The sequence below is a fragment of the Salmo salar genome, chromosome ssa07 (genome assembly GCF_905237065.1).
Source record: "Salmo salar chromosome ssa07, Ssal_v3.1, whole genome shotgun sequence".
Lineage (NCBI taxonomy): Eukaryota > Metazoa > Chordata > Actinopteri > Salmoniformes > Salmonidae > Salmo > Salmo salar.
In genome coordinates, this window is record NC_059448.1 from 57,894,089 (window position 1) to 57,911,883 (window position 17,795).

Genomic DNA, 17,795 nt, shown 5'->3' on the forward strand with positions numbered 1-17,795 from the left:
TACCCCTAGAACCCCCCCACCCCCTCCCCCACCCAGACCCAGTGTGAGAGCACAAACCAAAAGGCAGGCAAGGCCTTAACAAACGTGAGAATTCCCGCAAAAAATATCCAAGCCCCCCCCTGCACTAATTACAAGCCACTCCATAGGACCACAGTCCGGAATTGTCAGTCTTCCAAGGAGAGTCCAAATGAGAGTCTATAAAACAACATGGAGAGCTTTCCCGAGCTGAAGTGATCCGATGGTTGGATTGTGGTTGAATTGAAGTTGTTGCGGTTCGATTTAAAAAGAAAGACACCTATTCAACCTGAGATCTGATGGCGACGTGCTGTATCTCTGTAGTTCTCTCTTCCCTGCCTTTCCCGGATCGGGTCAGATAGTCACTTGGGCCCTAGTGGAGACTGAGTCATATGGGTTTCAGACACTGGGATCTTGATTGTTTAGGTTCTCCCGTGGTCCCCCAGAGAGGAATAGGAGGGAGGGATGGATATTGGGGAGGGGGAGGTGTAAGTATTTATGTCTCTTTTTTAGGTGGGGGGGGGGCGAAGGTGGATTGGGGTGTCATTGTAAAGCCAGTGTTTGGCTGCTGGGAAGAGGCAGCATCCTTCAGAACACAAACAAAGTCAACTTTTGTACATGTAGTCCATTGTGACCTTGTAGGGGACTCCCTCGCCTCCTCCTCTGACAACCCTTAGTCTCTATGGCTATTCTGTACAGCGGAGAAAGGGTCCCTTCCAGGTTGAAAGTTGGTTGTTAGTTGGTTATATACACATTAGGGATCTGACTTTGGAGAGGAAGAGAGAGAGAGAGAGTAGTAGTAGTGCTTTTGGTGTCTGATTGGATGGCTCTCCTCCTCCTTCCTTCAGTCTGATTGGATGGCTCTCCTCCTCCTTCCTTCAGTCTGATTGGATGGCTCTCCTCCTCCTTCCTTCAGTCTGATTGGATGGCTCTCCTCCTCCTTCCTTCAGTCTGATTGGATGGCTCTCCTCCTCCTTCCTTCAGTCTGATTGGATGGCTCTCCTCCTCCTTCATTCAGTCTGATTGGATGGATCTCCTCCTCCTTCCTTCAGTCTGATTGGATGTCTCTCATCCTCCTTCATTCAGTCTTATTGGATGGATCTCCTCCTCCTTCCTTCAGTCTCTCTCTGCTCTCCTCAATCACATCACCCCCCCTCTCTCCCACCCGCTCTTCATCTGGAGTCAGCGAACCTGCGGGGCGTACCCCTCCTTCATCAGCCCCTCCTCGTAGTCCGTCTGACACAGGATCATATTGTTCTTCAGGAAGAACTTATCTCCCACACAAAACCTAGAGAGGGAGGGAGAGAAAAGAGAGAGTTTATTGAGTTTCATTTTTGAGTTGTTTACTTGTATTTTTTTTACAGGGACAGTGGACGTTAATCAACGTTTCAGTAAAAGTGACGGTTTTAGCCAGCCGGCTAATTTTCAACCGCAGTCCCTGGGCAGGTTATTAAAAACATTTACAATAACAATACAGATGATCATTGAGCAGTAAGCACACGCAGAGCAACATAGGACAAGCAAGACATAGCATACAGACAGAGCAACATAGGACAAGCAAGACATAGCATACAGACAGAGCAACACAGCCCAAAAAGCAACAACACAAAATCCATAAAAGCAACAAAGTGTTTCCACACCTCACAAGTTACAGACAACAGACAACATGGAAAGCGGCAATACACAGCTAGGGATTATGTTCACAAATCTGATCGACCTTTAGCTTCATGTTTTTTATGTGAAGGTGTGATAGGTGGTGCAGTTCTGTGTGTCTGATGGGAGGGTATTCCAGACATGGGAAGCTCTCACAGAGAAAGCAGATTGATTAAAGGTGCTTTTCCTTATGGGAACTATACAGTCACCTCTCATGGCAGACCTTGTGGATCTGCTGCCATATGTTTGGGTTTTCTGTTTAACTGAAATACTGAGTGGAGGGGGAGCCAGGCCGTTTAGGATCTGGAATACAAGACATGCGTCGGTGTATTGCACAAGATTTTCCCAACTCAGGAGCTCATGCTTTCTGAGGATGTAACAGTGATGATGGCTGACCTGGAGCTTCTCCCCTGATACACAGACATCTGGTTCAGTAGCATCAGATACCACCTGGAGCTTCTCCCCTGATACACAGATATCTGTCTCAGTAGCATCAGATACCATCTGGAGCTTCTCCCCTGATACACAGATATCTGTCTCAGTAGCATCAGATACCATCTGGAGCTTCTCCCCCGATACACAGACATCTGGTTCAGTAGCATCAGATACCACCTGGAGCTTCTCCCCTGATACACAGACATCTGGTTCAGTAGAGTCAGATACCACCTGGAGCTTCTCCCCTGATACACAGACATCTGGTTCAGTAGCATCAGATACCATCTGGAGCTTCTCCTCTGATACACAGACATCTGGTTCAGTAGCATCAGATACCACCTGGAACTTCTCCCCTGATACACAGACATCTGTCTCAGTAGCATCAGATACCATCTGGAGCTTCTCCCCTGATACACAGACATCTGGTTCAGTAGCATCAGATACCACCTGGAGCTTCTCCCCTGATACACAGACATCTGGTTCAGTAGCATCAGATACCACCTGGAGCTTCTCCCCTGATACACAGACATCTGTCTCAGTAGCATCAGATACCATCTGGAGCTTCTCCCCTGATACACAGACATCTGGTTCAGTAGCATCAGATACCATCTGGAGCTTCTCCCCTGATACACAGACATCTGGTTCAGTAGCATCAGATACCACCTGGAGCTTCTCCCCTGATACACAGACATCTGTCTCCGTAGCATCAGATACCATCTGGAGCTTCTCCCCTGACACACAGACATCTGGTTCAGTAGCATCAGATACCATCTGGAGCTTCTCCCCTGATACACAGACATCTGGTTCAGTAGCATCAGATACCATCTGGAGCTTCTCCCCTGATACACAGACATCTGGTTCAGTAGCATCAGATACCACCTGGAGCTTCTCCCCTGATACACAGACATCTGGTTCAGTAGCATCAGATACCACCTGGAGCTTCTCCCCTGATACACAGACATCTGGTTCAGTAGCATCAGATACCATCTGGAGCTTCTCCCCTGATACACAGACATCTGGTTCAGTAGCATCAGATACCATCTGGAGCTTCTCCCCTGATACACAGACATCTGGTTCAGTAGCATCAGATACCATCTGGAGCTTCTCCCCTGATACACAGACATCTGGTTCAGTAGCATCAGATACCATCTGGAGCTTCTCCCCTGATACACAGACATCTGGTTCAGTAGCATCAGATACCATCTGGAGCTTCTCCCCTGATACACAGACATCTGTCTCAGTAGCATCAGATACCACCTGGAGCTTCTCCCCTGATACACAGACATCTGGTTCAGTAGCATCAGATACCACCTGGAGCTTCTCCCCTGATACACAGACATCTGTCTCAGTAGCATCAGATACCACCTGGAGCTTCTCCCCTGATACACAGACATCTGGTTCAGTAGCATCAGATACCACCTGGAGCTTCTCCCCTGATACACAGACATCTGGTTCAGTAGCATCAGTTGCCCACTTTGTGAAGAACATGCAGACTGTTTTTTTTCACATTGAGATGCAAACACGAGAGATAAAGAGAGAGAGAGCGAGGGAGCGAGGGAGAGAAAGTGAGACAGGTTTACATAAGTTTACATAAGCATCATATTTTGCAGCTCTGAGCTGTAGACCAATCCCCAGCCCCTACACGGCCCTATCACTACAGTAGCTTTATAAAAGGACCAATCCCCAGCCCCTAGACGGCCCTATCACTACCGTAGCTTTATAAAAGGACCAATCCCCAGCCCCTAGACGGCCCTATCACTACCGTAGCTTTATAAAAGGACCAATCCCCAGCCCCTAGACGGCCCTATCACTACAGTAGCTTTATAAAAGGACCAATCCCCAGCCCCTAGACGGCCCTATCACTACCGTAGCTTTATAAAAGGACCAATCCCCAGCCCCTAGACGGCCCTATCGCTACCGTAGCTTTATAAAAGGACCAATCCCCAGCCCCTAGACGGCCCTATCGCTACAGTAGCTTTATAAAAGGACCAATCCCCAGCCCCTAGACGGCCCTATCGCTACCGTAGCTTTATAAAAGGACCAATCCCCAGCCCCTAGACGGCCCTATCGCTACCGTAGCTTTATAAAAGGACCAATCCCCAGCCCCTAGACGGCCCTATCGCTACCGTAGCTTTATAAAAGGACCAATCCCCAGCCCCTAGACGGCCCTATCGCTACCGTAGCTTTATAAAAGGACCAATCCCCAGCCCCTAGACGGCCCTATCGCTACCGTAGCTTTATAAAAGGACCAATCCCCAGCCCCTAGACGGCCCTATCACTACAGTAGCTTTATAAAAGGACCAATCCCCAGCCCCTAGACGGCCCTATCGCTACAGTAGCTTTATAAAAGGACCAATCCCCAGCCCCTAGACGGCCCTATCGCTACAGTAGCTTTATAAAAGGACCAATCCCCAGCCCCTAGACGGCCCTATCGCTACCGTAGCTTTATAAAAGGACCAATCCCCAGCCCCTAGACGGCCCTATCACTACCGTAGCTTTATAAAAGGACCAATCCCCAGCCCCTAGACGGCCCTATCGCTACCGTAGCTTTATAAAAGGACCAATCCCCAGCCCCTAGACGGCCCTATCGCTACCGTAGCTTTATAAAAGGACCAATCCCCAGCCCCTAGACGGCCCTATCACTACAGTAGCTTTATAAAAGGACCAATCCCCAGCCCCTAGACGGCCCTATCGCTACCGTAGCTTTATAAAAGGACCAATCCCCAGCCCCTAGACGGCCCTATCACTACCGTAGCTTTATAAAAGGACCAATCCCCAGCCCCTAGACGGCCCTATCACTACCGTAGCTTTATAAAAGGAGGCGTGATATTCACTATGTAGTGCACTACTTGTGACCAGAGCCCTATGGGGACCTATGGGACCTGGTCAAAAGTTGTGCACTACATAGGGTGCCATTTGGGACTCAAGTCAGACTACTGTTGATGAGGAGCTATCTCACTCTCTAGAAAGACTAAACCCTGTGTCCTAAATGCCACCCTATTCCCTACATAGTGCACTACAGGGGCAACAGGTCTCTGGTCAAAAGAAGTGTACTATACAGGGGAACAGGGTGCCATTTGGGACACAGCCTCCAGTCCAATGGTGCTCTGGTCTAAAGACTGTTTATCCTGTTGAGATCACTGTCTGTCTGGGGCCTCTCTGTTTCCACCTGCAGCTGTTACAACAACCCTAAAGACCTAACTACCTCCCTCCTCCTCTCCTCCATTCCCCTCTCCATCCTCCACCTCTCTTTTAGCCAGGGGGCCGCTTGACCTTTCCCACATGGGCAGAGTGGAGATTAGAGAGAGGGAGAGAGAGAGGGAAGTGCTTCAGTCCTGAGGGCCTTTTATCTCCCTAGCTGTGAGAGTTGGACAAAGTCAGAGCGTAGAGCACCTGTGTTTACTGGGACTGGGGGGGGGCAGTGCCTGTGTTTACTGGGAGTGGACAGTGCCTCTGGTTACTGGGAGAGGAGAGGAGGAGAGAGGAGGCTGAGTCTCTGTTTGACTTCTCCCTAGCTAGCTGTCCAACACTGAGCACGGCTGGGGCTGTTTAACTGAGCTGAGGCTGCCTCTCTCTCTCTCTCTCTCTCTCTCTCTCTCTCTCTAGGAGCTGCAGTGGTGTGGGGGAGTGACGGTGGAGTGGACAAGAGGAGGCAGAACACCTGAATCTCTGTAGGGCTTTAGGACTGGTATTCTTTACTTTTCTAGGAGTAGAAAGGGAGGACAGAACCGTTTGTTAAACATTGCTACTCATTAAGAAGTCTCAAATATTTTTAAGCCAATATGTGTTTTGGGATTTACTCAGGTTTTATTCAGATGACATAAGGAGGCTACGTCTTTATGTTGTGGAACTTTACTTACTTTGTGAGGCACATTGTTCCTTTGTTGAGCCTATGTGGAACTTTGCTTAAACTTTAATTTGTTGTATTAGAGAAGAAGCCAATCTCAGATGCAGCCTTGCAGGCTGGGCACCCATCCATTACACAGGTAATCTCCATCCTTCCTGCTTGTTGACATGGCGATTAACACCAGGCAGAGGTGTGCTCAGCCTCATGGTGTCAGCCCGGCCAATACAAAACGTCTGCTTTAAAATGACACATTATTTTCCCAGAATACATTAGTTTTCCGTCTCCTCTGACACTGTGGCCCCTCTTTCATTCTCTCCCTCCCTCTGTCTCTCCATCCTGTTTTCTTCCGCTAATAGGATTCCTCTCCTTTATTTATAGCCCTCTCTTTATTTACTCCCCTCACGTTCTCTATCTCTTTCTCTCTCTCTCTTTCGCTCCCCCTTTTTCTCTCTCCCCCCCTCCCCCTCTCTCTCCATTCACAGCTCTTGCCCCTTGCCCCCCCCACACTTATGTCGCACAGACAAATGATTTCTGCTGGGTGAAAATTCAACAGCATATGATGAGGATATTGCACTATGCCCCAACAGAGCTGCGTCCAATAAATAACCCTATGTAGTGCACCACCAGCCAGGAGGAGAGGAGGAGAGGAGGAGGAGGATGGAGAGGTGGAGAGGAGAGGAGAGGAGGGGGGTGGATGAGGAGAAGGAGAAGGAGAGGAGAGGTGGAGGAGGAGAAGGAGAAGGAGAAGGAGAAGGAGAGGAGAGGGTGGAGGTGGAGGAGGAGAAGGAGAAGGAGAATGAGAGGAGAGGGTAGAGGTGGAGGAGGAGAAGGAGAAGGAGAAGGAGAAGGAGAGGAGAGGGTGGAGGTGGAGGAGGAGAAGGAGAAGGAGAAGGAGAGGAGAGGGTGGAGGTGGAGGAGGAGAAGGAGAAGGAGAGGAGAGGGTAGAGGTGGAGAGGAGGGCAAGAAGGAGATGAAGAGGAGGAGGCAGAAGAATGGCTTCCACAGTTTTCACAGGCTGCACGCTCACAGATATATTGGTCGCCAGCTATTTGCCCCAGAGGCTCAATGTTAACTAGAGTTCTCACTTTCCTCTCAAATGACGGAACAGGGAGGGAAGGAGGGAGCTTGTCAAACAAATGAAATGATCTCTGTTAGCTGTACCAAGGCTGCTTCCTCAACGCCCACCTATTCCCCTATGGGCCCTGGTCAGAAGTAGTGCACTACGTAGAGAATAGGGTACCATTTGAGACCCAAGGCCAGTCTAATTACCGTTACAGTGAGGTTATTGGTTAAACAACACCAGGGATTCATTGTAACAGCAAGATGTAAATCATGTTTCCCACCCAGGTTAAATGCTGCTGGGCGATCAGAAACAAACTCAGGGTTTGACAGGGGTTTTAAATAGACTTCTCAGCTATAGCACATGGATAAAATGTCTTATTTTACAGCACTCAATATTCATCTGTTAATATTCTAATCACTATAATGTTCTGGCAAAAGAGATTTCATGTCAAATGAAATAAAGCTTAAATTAAAATTAAAAAAATAAAAATGAGACTAAACTGGATGAATACAGACTAACCTGGATGAATACAGACTAACCTGGATGAATACAAACTAACCTGGATGAATACAGACTATACAGACTAACCTGGATGAATACAGACTAACCTGGATGAATACAGACTAACCTGGATGAATACAGACTAACCTGGATGAATACAGACTATACAGACTAACCTGGATGAATACAGACTAACCTGGATGAATACAGACTAACCTGGATGAATACAGACTAACCTGGATGAATAGAGACTAACCTGGATGAATACAGACTATACAGACTAACCTGGATGAAGACACACTAACCTGGATGAATACAGACTAACCTGGATGAATACAGACTAACCTGGATGAATACAGACTAACCTGGATGAATACAGACTATACAGACTAACCTGGATGAATACAGACTAACCTGGACGAATACAGACTAACCTGGACGAATACAGACTAACCTGGATGAATACAGACTAACCTGGACGAATACAGACTAACCTGGATGAATACAGACTATACAGACTAACCTGGATGAATACAGACTAACCTGGATGAATACAGACTAACCTGGATGAATACAGACTAACCTGGATGAATACAGACTAACCTGGATGAATACAGACTATACAGACTAACCTGGATGAATACAGACTAACCTGGATGAATACAGACTAACCTGGATGAATACAGACTAACCTGGACGAATACAGACTATACAGACTAACCTGGATGAATACAGACTAACCTGGATGAATACAGACTAACCTGGATGAATACAGACTATACAGACTAACCTGGACGAATACAGACTAACCTGGATGAATACAGACTAACCTGGATGAATACAGACTATACAGACTAACCTGGATGAATACAGACTAACCTGGATGAATACAGACTAACCTGGATGAATACAGACTAACCTGGATGAATACAGACTAACCTGGACGAATACAGACTAACCTGGATGAATACAGACTATACAGACTAACCTGGATGAATACAGACTAACCTGGATGAATACAGACTAACCTGGATGAATACAGACTAACCTGGATGAATACAGACTATACAGACTAACCTGGATGAATACAGACTAACCTGGATGAATACAGACTAACCTGGATGAATACAGACTAACCTGGATGAATAGAGACTAACCTGGATGAATACAGACTATACAGACTAACCTGGATGAAGACACACTAACCTGGATGAATACAGACTAACCTGGATGAATACAGACTAACCTGGATGAATACAGACTAACCTGGATGAATACAGACTATACAGACTAACCTGGATGAATACAGACTAACCTGGACGAATACAGACTAACCTGGACGAATACAGACTAACCTGGATGAATACAGACTAACCTGGATGAATACAGACTAACCTGGATGAATACAGACTATACAGACTAACCTGGATGAATACAGACTAACCTGGATGAATACAGACTAACCTGGATGAATACAGACTAACCTGGACGAATACAGACTATACAGACTAACCTGGATGAATACAGACTAACCTGGATGAATACAGACTAACCTGGATGAATACAGACTATACAGACTAACCTGGACGAATACAGACTAACCTGGATGAATACAGACTAACCTGGATGAATACAGACTATACAGACTAACCTGGATGAATACAGACTAACCTGGATGAATACAGACTAACCTGGATGAATACAGACTAACCTGGATGAATACAGACTAACCTGGACGAATACAGACTAACCTGGATGAATACAGACTATACAGACTAACCTGGATGAATACAGACTAACCTGGATGAATACAGACTATACAGACTAACCTGGATGAATACAGACTAACCTGGATGAAGACAGACTAACCTGGATGAATACAGACTAACCTGGATGAAAACAGACTAACCTGGATGAATACAGACTAACCTGGATGAATACAGAATAACCTGGATGAATACAGACTATACAGACTAACCTGGATGAATACAGACTAACCTGGATGAATACAGACTAACCTGGATGAATACAGACTAACCTGGATGAATACAGACTAAACTGGATGAATACAGACTATACAGACTAACCTGGATGAATACAGACTAACCTGGATGAATACAGACTAACCTGGATGAATACAGACTAACCTGGACGAATACAGACTATACAGACTAACCTGGATGAATACAGACTAACCTGGATGAATACAGACTAACCTGGATGAATACAGACTAACCTGGATGAATACAGACTATACAGACTAACCTGGACGAATACAGGCTAACCTGGATGAAAACAGACTAACCTGGATGAATACAGACTAACCTGGATGAATACAGACTATACAGACTAACCTGGATGAATACAGACTAACCTGGATGAATACAGACTAACCTGGATGAATACAGACTAACCTGGATGAATACAGACTATACAGATTAACCTGGATGAATACAGACTAACCTGGATGAATACAGACTAACCTGGATGAATACAGACTATACAGACTAACCTGGATGAATACAGACTAACCTGGATGAAGACAGACTAACCTGGATGAATACAGACTAACCTGGATGAAAACAGACTAACCTGGATGAATACAGACTAACCTGGATGAATACAGACTAACCTGGATGAATACAGACTAACCTGGATGAATACAGACTATACAGACTAACCTGGATGAATACAGACTAACCTGGATGAATACAGACTAACCTGGATGAATACAGACTAACCTGGATGAATACAGACTAACCTGGATGAATACAGACTATACAGACTAACCTGGATGAATACAGACTAACCTGGATGAATACAGACTAACCTGGACGAATACAGACTAACCTGGATGAAGACAGACTAACCTGGATGAAGACAGACTAACCTGGATGAATACAGACTATACAGACTAACCTGGATGAATACAGACTAACCTGGACGAATACAGACTAACCTGGATGAATACAGACTAACCTGGATGAATACAGACTATACAGACTAACCTGGACGAATACAGACTAACCTGGATGAATACAGACTATACAGACTAACCTGGATGAATACAGACTAACATGGATGAATACAGACTAACCTGGATGAATACAGACTAACCTGGATGAAGACAGACTAACCTGGATGAAGACAGATGTATTAATAAATCAAGGTGATTGAGGTTGTCCTGTGTAATTCCTTTAGGACGAAGTCCCAGTAATCAACCCCCATTATCCACACAGAGACGACCAGACCAATGACTGTAGAGCAGCAGCATGTAACACAGAGTCAACCGAGTCCTGTCTGTCCTACGACGACCAGACCAATGACTGTAGAGTAGCAGCATGTAACACAGTGGCTCCAGATACAAATGCTGAGACTGGCCCTGTAGAGCCTTCCTCTGGGTCTGACTGTACTGTACATGCTGAGACTGGCCCTGTAGGGCCTTCCTCTGGGTCTGACTGTACTGTACATGCTGAGACTGGCCCTGTAGGGCCTTCCTCTGGGTCTGACTGTACTGTACATGCTGAGACTGGCCCTGTAGGGCCTTCCTCTGGGTCTGACTGTACTGTACATGCTGAGACTGGCCCTGTCGGGCCTTCCTCTGGGTCTGACTGTACTGTACATGCTGAGACTGGCCCTGTCTGGCCTTCCTCTGGGTCTGACTGTACTGTACATGCTGAGACTGGCCCTGTCTGGCCTTCCTCTGGGTCTGACTGTACTGTACATGCTGAGACTGGCCCTGTCTGGCCTTCCTCTGGGTCTGACTGTACTGTACATGCTGAGACTGGCCCTGTCTGGCCTTCCTCTGGGTCTGACTGTACTGTACATGCTGAGACTGGCCCTGTCTGGCCTTCCTCTGGGTCTGACTGTACTGTACATGCTGAGACTGGCCCTGTCTGGCCTTCCTCTGGGTCTGACTGTACTGTACATGCTGAGACTGGCCCTGTAGGGCCTTCCTCTGGGTCTGACTGTACTGTACATGCTGAGACTGGCCCTGTAGGGCCTTCCTCTGGGTCTGACTGTACTGTACATGCTGAGACTGGCCCTGTCTGGCCTTCCTCTGGGTCTGACTGTACTGTACATGCTGAGACTGGCCCTGTCTGGCCTTCCTCTGGGTCTGACTGTACTGTACATGCTGAGACTGGCCCTGTCTGGCCTTCCTCTGGGTCTGACTGTACTGTACATGCTGAGACTGGCCCTGTCTGGCCTTCCTCTGGGTCTGACTGTACTGTACATGCTGAGACTGGCCCTGTAGGGCCTTCCTCTGGGTCTGACTGTACTGTACATGCTGAGACTGGCCCTGTAGGGCCTTCCTCTGGGTCTGACTGTACTGTACATGCTGAGACTGGCCCTGTCTGGCCTTCCTCTGGGTCTGACTGTACTGTACATGCTGAGACTGGCCCTGTCTGGCCTTCCTCTGGGTCTGACTGTACTGTACATGTCCAGACTGGCCCTGTCTGGCCTTCCTCTGGGTCTGACTGTACTGTACATGCTGAGACTGGCCCTGTCTGGCCTTCCTCTGGGTCTGACTGTACTGTACATGCTGAGACTGGCCCTGTCTGGCCTTCCTCTGGGTCTGACTGTACTGTACATGCTGAGACTGGCCCTGTCTGGCCTTCCTCTGGGTCTGACTGTACTGTACATGCTGAGACTGGCCCTGTCTGGCCTTCCTCTGGGTCTGACTGTACTGTACATGCTGAGACTGGCCCTGTCGGGCCTTCCTCTGGGTCTGACTGTACTGTACATGCTGAGACTGGCCCTGTCTGGCCTTCCTCTGGGTCTGACTGTACTGTACATGCTGAGACTGGCCCTGTCTGGCCTTCCTCTGGGTCTGACTGTACTGTACATGCTGAGACTGGCCCTGTCGGGCCTTCCTCTGGGTCTGACTGTACTGTACATGCTGAGACTGGCCCTGTCTGGCCTTCCTCTGGGTCTGACTGTACTGTACATGCTGAGACTGGCCCTGTCTGGCCTTCCTCTGGGTCTGACTGTACTGTACATGCTGAGACTGGCCCTGTCTGGCCTTCCTCTGGGTCTGACTGTACTGTACATGCTGAGACTGGCCCTGTCTGGCCTTCCTCTGGGTCTGACTGTACTGTACATGCTGAGACTGGCCCTGTCTGGCCTTCCTCTGGGTCTGACTGTACTGTACATGCTGAGACTGGCCCTGTCTGGCCTTCCTCTGGGTCTGACTGTACTGTACATGCTGAGACTGGCCCTGTCTGGCCTTCCTCTGGGTCTGACTGTACTGTACATGCTGAGACTGGCCCTGTCTGGCCTTCCTCTGGGTCTGACTGTACTGTACATGCTGAGACTGGCCCTGTCTGGCCTTCCTCTGGGTCTGACTGTACTGTACATGCTGAGACTGGCCCTGTCTGGCCTTCCTCTGGGTCTGACTGTACTGTACATGCTGAGACTGGCCCTGTCGGGCCTTCCTCTGGGTCTGACTGTACTGTACATGCTGAGACTGGCCCTGTCTGGCCTTCCTCTGGGTCTGACTGTACTGTACATGCTGAGACTGGCCCTGTCGGGCCTTCCTCTGGGTCTGACTGTACTGTACATGCTGAGACTGGCCCTGTCTGGCCTTCCTCTGGGTCTGACTGTACTGTACATGCTGAGACTGGCCCTGTCTGGCCTTCCTCTGGGTCTGACTGTACTGTACATGCTGAGACTGGCCCTGTCGGGCCTTCCTCTGGGTCTGACTGTACTGTACATGCTGAGACTGGCCCTGTAGGGCCTTCCTCTGGGTCTGACTGTACTGTACATGCTGAGACTGGCCCTGTCTGGCCTTCCTCTGGGTCTGACTGTACTGTACATGCTGAGACTGGCCCTGTCTGGCCTTCCTCTGGGTCTGACTGTACTGTACATGCTGAGACTGGCCCTGTAGGGCCTTCCTCTGGGTCTGACTGTACTGTACATGCTGAGACTGGCCCTGTCTGGCCTTCCTCTGGGTCTGACTGTACTGTACATGCTGAGACTGGCCCTGTAGGGCCTTCCTCTGGGTCTGACTGTACTGTACATGCTGAGACTGGCCCTGTCGGGCCTTCCTCTGGGTCTGACTGTACTGTACATGCTGAGACTGGCCCTGTCTGGCCTTCCTCTGGGTCTGACTGTACTGTACATGCTGAGACTGGCCCTGTCTGGCCTTCCTCTGGGTCTGACTGTACTGTACATGCTGAGACTGGCCCTGTCTGGCCTTCCTCTGGGTCTGACTGTACTGTGCATGCTGAGACTGGCCCTGTCTGGCCTTCCTCTGGGTCTGACTGTACTGTGCATGCTGAGACTGGCCCTGTCTGGCCTTCCTCTGGGTCTGACTGTACTGTACATGCTGAGACTGGCCCTGTCTGGCCTTCCTCTGGGTCTGACTGTACTGTACATGCTGAGACTGGCCCTGTCTGGCCTTCCTCTGGGTCTGACTGTACTGTACATGCTGAGACTGGCCCTGTCTGGCCTTCCTCTGGGTCTGACTGTACTGTACATGCTGAGACTGGCCCTGTCTGGCCTTCCTCTGGGTCTGACTGTACTGTACATGCTGAGACTGGCCCTGTCTGGCCTTCCTCTGGGTCTGACTGTACTGTACATGCTGAGACTGGCCCTGTCTGGCCTTCCTCTGGGTCTGACTGTACTGTACATGCTGAGACTGGCCCTGTCTGGCCTTCCTCTGGGTCTGACTGTACTGTACATGCTGAGACTGGCCCTGTCTGGCCTTCCTCTGGGTCTGACTGTACTGTACATGCTGAGACTGGCCCTGTCTGGCCTTCCTCTGGGTCTGACTGTACTGTACATGCTGAGACTGGCCCTGTCGGGCCTTCCTCTGGGTCTGACTGTACTGTACATGCTGAGACTGGCCCTGTCGGGCCTTCCTCTGGGTCTGACTGTACTGTACATGCTGAGACTGGCCCTGTCTGGCCTTCCTCTGGGTCTGACTGTACTGTACATGCTGAGACTGGCCCTGTCGGGCCTTCCTCTGGGTCTGACTGTACTGTACATGCTGAGACTGGCCCTGTCTGGCCTTCCTCTGGGTCTGACTGTACTGTACATGCTGAGACTGGCCCTGTCTGGCCTTCCTCTGGGTCTGACTGTACTGTACATGCTGAGACTGGCCCTGTCGGGCCTTCCTCTGGGTCTGACTGTACTGTACATGCTGAGACTGGCCCTGTCGGGCCTTCCTCTGGGTCTGACTGTACTGTACATGCTGAGACTGGCCCTGTCTGGCCTTCCTCTGGGTCTGACTGTACTGTACATGCTGAGACTGGCCCTGTCTGGCCTTCCTCTGGGTCTGACTGTACTGTACATGCTGAGACTGGCCCTGTTGGCCTTCCTCTGGGTCTGACTGTACTGTACATGCTGAGACTGGCCCTGTCTGGCCTTCCTCTGGGTCTGACTGTACTGTACATGCTGAGACTGGCCCTGTCGGGCCTTCCTCTGGGTCTGACTGTACTGTACATGCTGAGACTGGCCCTGTCGGGCCTTCCTCTGGGTCTGACTGTACTGTACATGCTGAGACTGGCCCTGTCTGGCCTTCCTCTGGGTCTGACTGTACTGTACATGCTGAGACTGGCCCTGTCTGGCCTTCCTCTGGGTCTGACTGTACTGTACATGCTGAGACTGGCCCTGTCTGGCCTTCCTCTGGGTCTGACTGTACTGTACATGCTGAGACTGGCCCTGTCTGGCCTTCCTCTGGGTCTGACTGTACTGTGCATGCTGAGACTGGCCCTGTCTGGCCTTCCTCTGGGTCTGACTGTACTGTACATGCTGAGACTGGCCCTGTCTGGCCTTCCTCTGGGTCTGACTGTACTGTACATGCTGAGACTGGCCCTGTCTGGCCTTCCTCTGGGTCTGACTGTACTGTACATGCTGAGACTGGCCCTGTCTGGCCTTCCTCTGGGTCTGACTGTACTGTACATGCTGAGACTGGCCCTGTCGGGCCTTCCTCTGGGTCTGACTGTACTGTACATGCTGAGACTGGCCCTGTCTGGCCTTCCTCTGGGTCTGACTGTACTGTACATGCTGAGACTGGCCCTGTCTGGCCTTCCTCTGGGTCTGACTGTACTGTACATGCTGAGACTGGCCCTGTCTGGCCTTCCTCTGGGTCTGACTGTACTGTACATGCTGAGACTGGCCCTGTCTGGCCTTCCTCTGGGTCTGACTGTACTGTACATGCTGAGACTGGCCCTGTCTGGCCTTCCTCTGGGTCTGACTGTACTGTACATGCTGAGACTGGCCCTGTCGGGCCTTCCTCTGGGTCTGACTGTACTGTACATGCTGAGACTGGCCCTGTAGGGCCTTCCTCTGGGTCTGACTGTACTGTACATGCTGAGACTGGCCCTGTCTGGCCTTCCTCTGGGTCTGACTGTACTGTACATGCTGAGACTGGCCCTGTAGGGCCTTCCTCTGGGTCTGACTGTACTGTACATGCTGAGACTGGCCCTGTCTGGCCTTCCTCTGGGTCTGACTGTACTGTACATGCTGAGACTGGCCCTGTCTGGCCTTCCTCTGGGTCTGACTGTACTGTACATGCTGAGACTGGCCCTGTCTGGCCTTCCTCTGGGTCTGACTGTACTGTACATGCTGAGACTGGCCCTGTCGGGCCTTCCTCTGGGTCTGACTGTACTGTACATGCTGAGACTGGCCCTGTCTGGCCTTCCTCTGGGTCTGACTGTACTGTACATGCTGAGACTGGCCCTGTCTGGCCTTCCTCTGGGTCTGACTGTACTGTACATGCTGAGACTGGCCCTGTCTGGCCTTCCTCTGGGTCTGACTGTACTGTACATGCTGAGACTGGCCCTGTCTGGCCTTCCTCTGGGTCTGACTGTACTGTACATGCTGAGACTGGCCCTGTCTGGCCTTCCTCTGGGTCTGACTGTACTGTACATGCTGAGACTGGCCCTGTCTGGCCTTCCTCTGGGTCTGACTGTACTGTACATGCTGAGACTGGCCCTGTCTGGCCTTCCTCTGGGTCTGACTGTACTGTACATGCTGAGACTGGCCCTGTCTGGCCTTCCTCTGGGTCTGACTGTACTGTACATGCTGAGACTGGCCCTGTAGGGCCTTCCTCTGGGTCTGACTGTACTGTACATGCTGAGACTGGCCCTGTCTGGCCTTCCTCTGGGTCTGACTGTACTGTACATGCTGAGACTGGCCCTGTCTGGCCTTCCTCTGGGTCTGACCTTACTGTGTTAAACTGGACATCCAGAACACATGACCTTCTCCCCAGACACCACAGTGATTCCCGTCTCCCCACCACCACAGTGATTCCCCTCTCCCCAGACACCACAGTGATTCCTCTCTCCCCAGACACCACAGTGATTCCCCTCTCCCCAGACACCACAGTGATTCCCCTCTCCCCACCACCACAGTGATTCCCCTCTCCCCAGACACCACAGTGATTCCCCTCTCCCCAGACACCACAGTGATTCCCCTCTCCCCAGACACCACAGTGATTCCCCTCTCCCCAGACACCACAGTGATTCCTCTCTCCCCAGACACCACAGTGATTCCCCTCTCCCCAGACACCACAGTGATTCCTCTCTCCCCAGACACCACAGTGATTCCTCTCTCCCCAGACACCACAGTGATTCCCCTCTCCCCAGACACCACAGTGATTTCCCTCTCTCCAGACACCACAGTGATTCCCCTCTCCCCAGACACCACAGTGATTCCCCTCTCCCCAGACACCACAGTGATTCCCCTCTCCCCAGACACCACAGTGATTCCCCTCTCCCCAGACACCACAGTGATTCCCCTCTCCCCAGACACCATCCGTAATTCTTTAAGTGGGACTGTGAGATGCTGCTGTGGTCTCTGGGCTGGGGGTCGGGGTCGGGGGTTATTCAAGGGGGCGAAGGGAAGGAGGGATGGACAGAGGAAGGCAGGGAGGAAGAGAGGGATAGAGGTTAGCTCTAGGGGGTAGAAAATATGATTCTCAGCCTCCCTCCATCCAGCAGGCTGTTAGCCACAGATCAGCCCTGGGGGACAGACAGACAGCTAATCGATGGGCCTGTCGTCCCTCTCCTCTCCAGCCTCATCAGCCAGCCAGACCAGACCATCCCTGGACCAATTTACCCCTGATGAGGCTAGCTGCTGGAGGCCACGGTCTGGGTCTGGGTCCTGGAGTCCCAGATGGCACCCTATTCCTTACATAGTGCACTATGTTTCACCAGGGCCCTTATAATAAATATCTGGTCAAAAGTAGTGGCTGTAGCACTGCAGCTGGGAGCAGGGTAGGGTGACAGGGCAAGGCAGGGCTGATAGGGGGAATAATCTCTGCAGTCTTGGAGC

At 50.4% G+C, this 17,795-nt stretch overlaps 1 protein-coding gene across 5 annotated transcripts in view; it reads right to left on the bottom strand.

The window, feature by feature from the left end:
- Nucleotides 1–514: 514 nt before the first annotated feature.
- Nucleotides 515–17,795, bottom strand: part of LOC106609843 (LIM domain only protein 3) — a 143,441-nt gene continuing 126,160 nt past the window's right edge. For all 5 annotated transcript variants that reach the window (XM_014208864.2, XM_045722366.1, XM_045722367.1 and 2 more), the window contains one exon: nt 515–1,303. In XM_014208864.2, the coding sequence (XP_014064339.2) occupies nt 1,198–1,303 (106 nt within the window). In that variant the 3' untranslated portion in view covers nt 515–1,197. The remainder of the gene's footprint in view (nt 1,304–17,795) is intronic.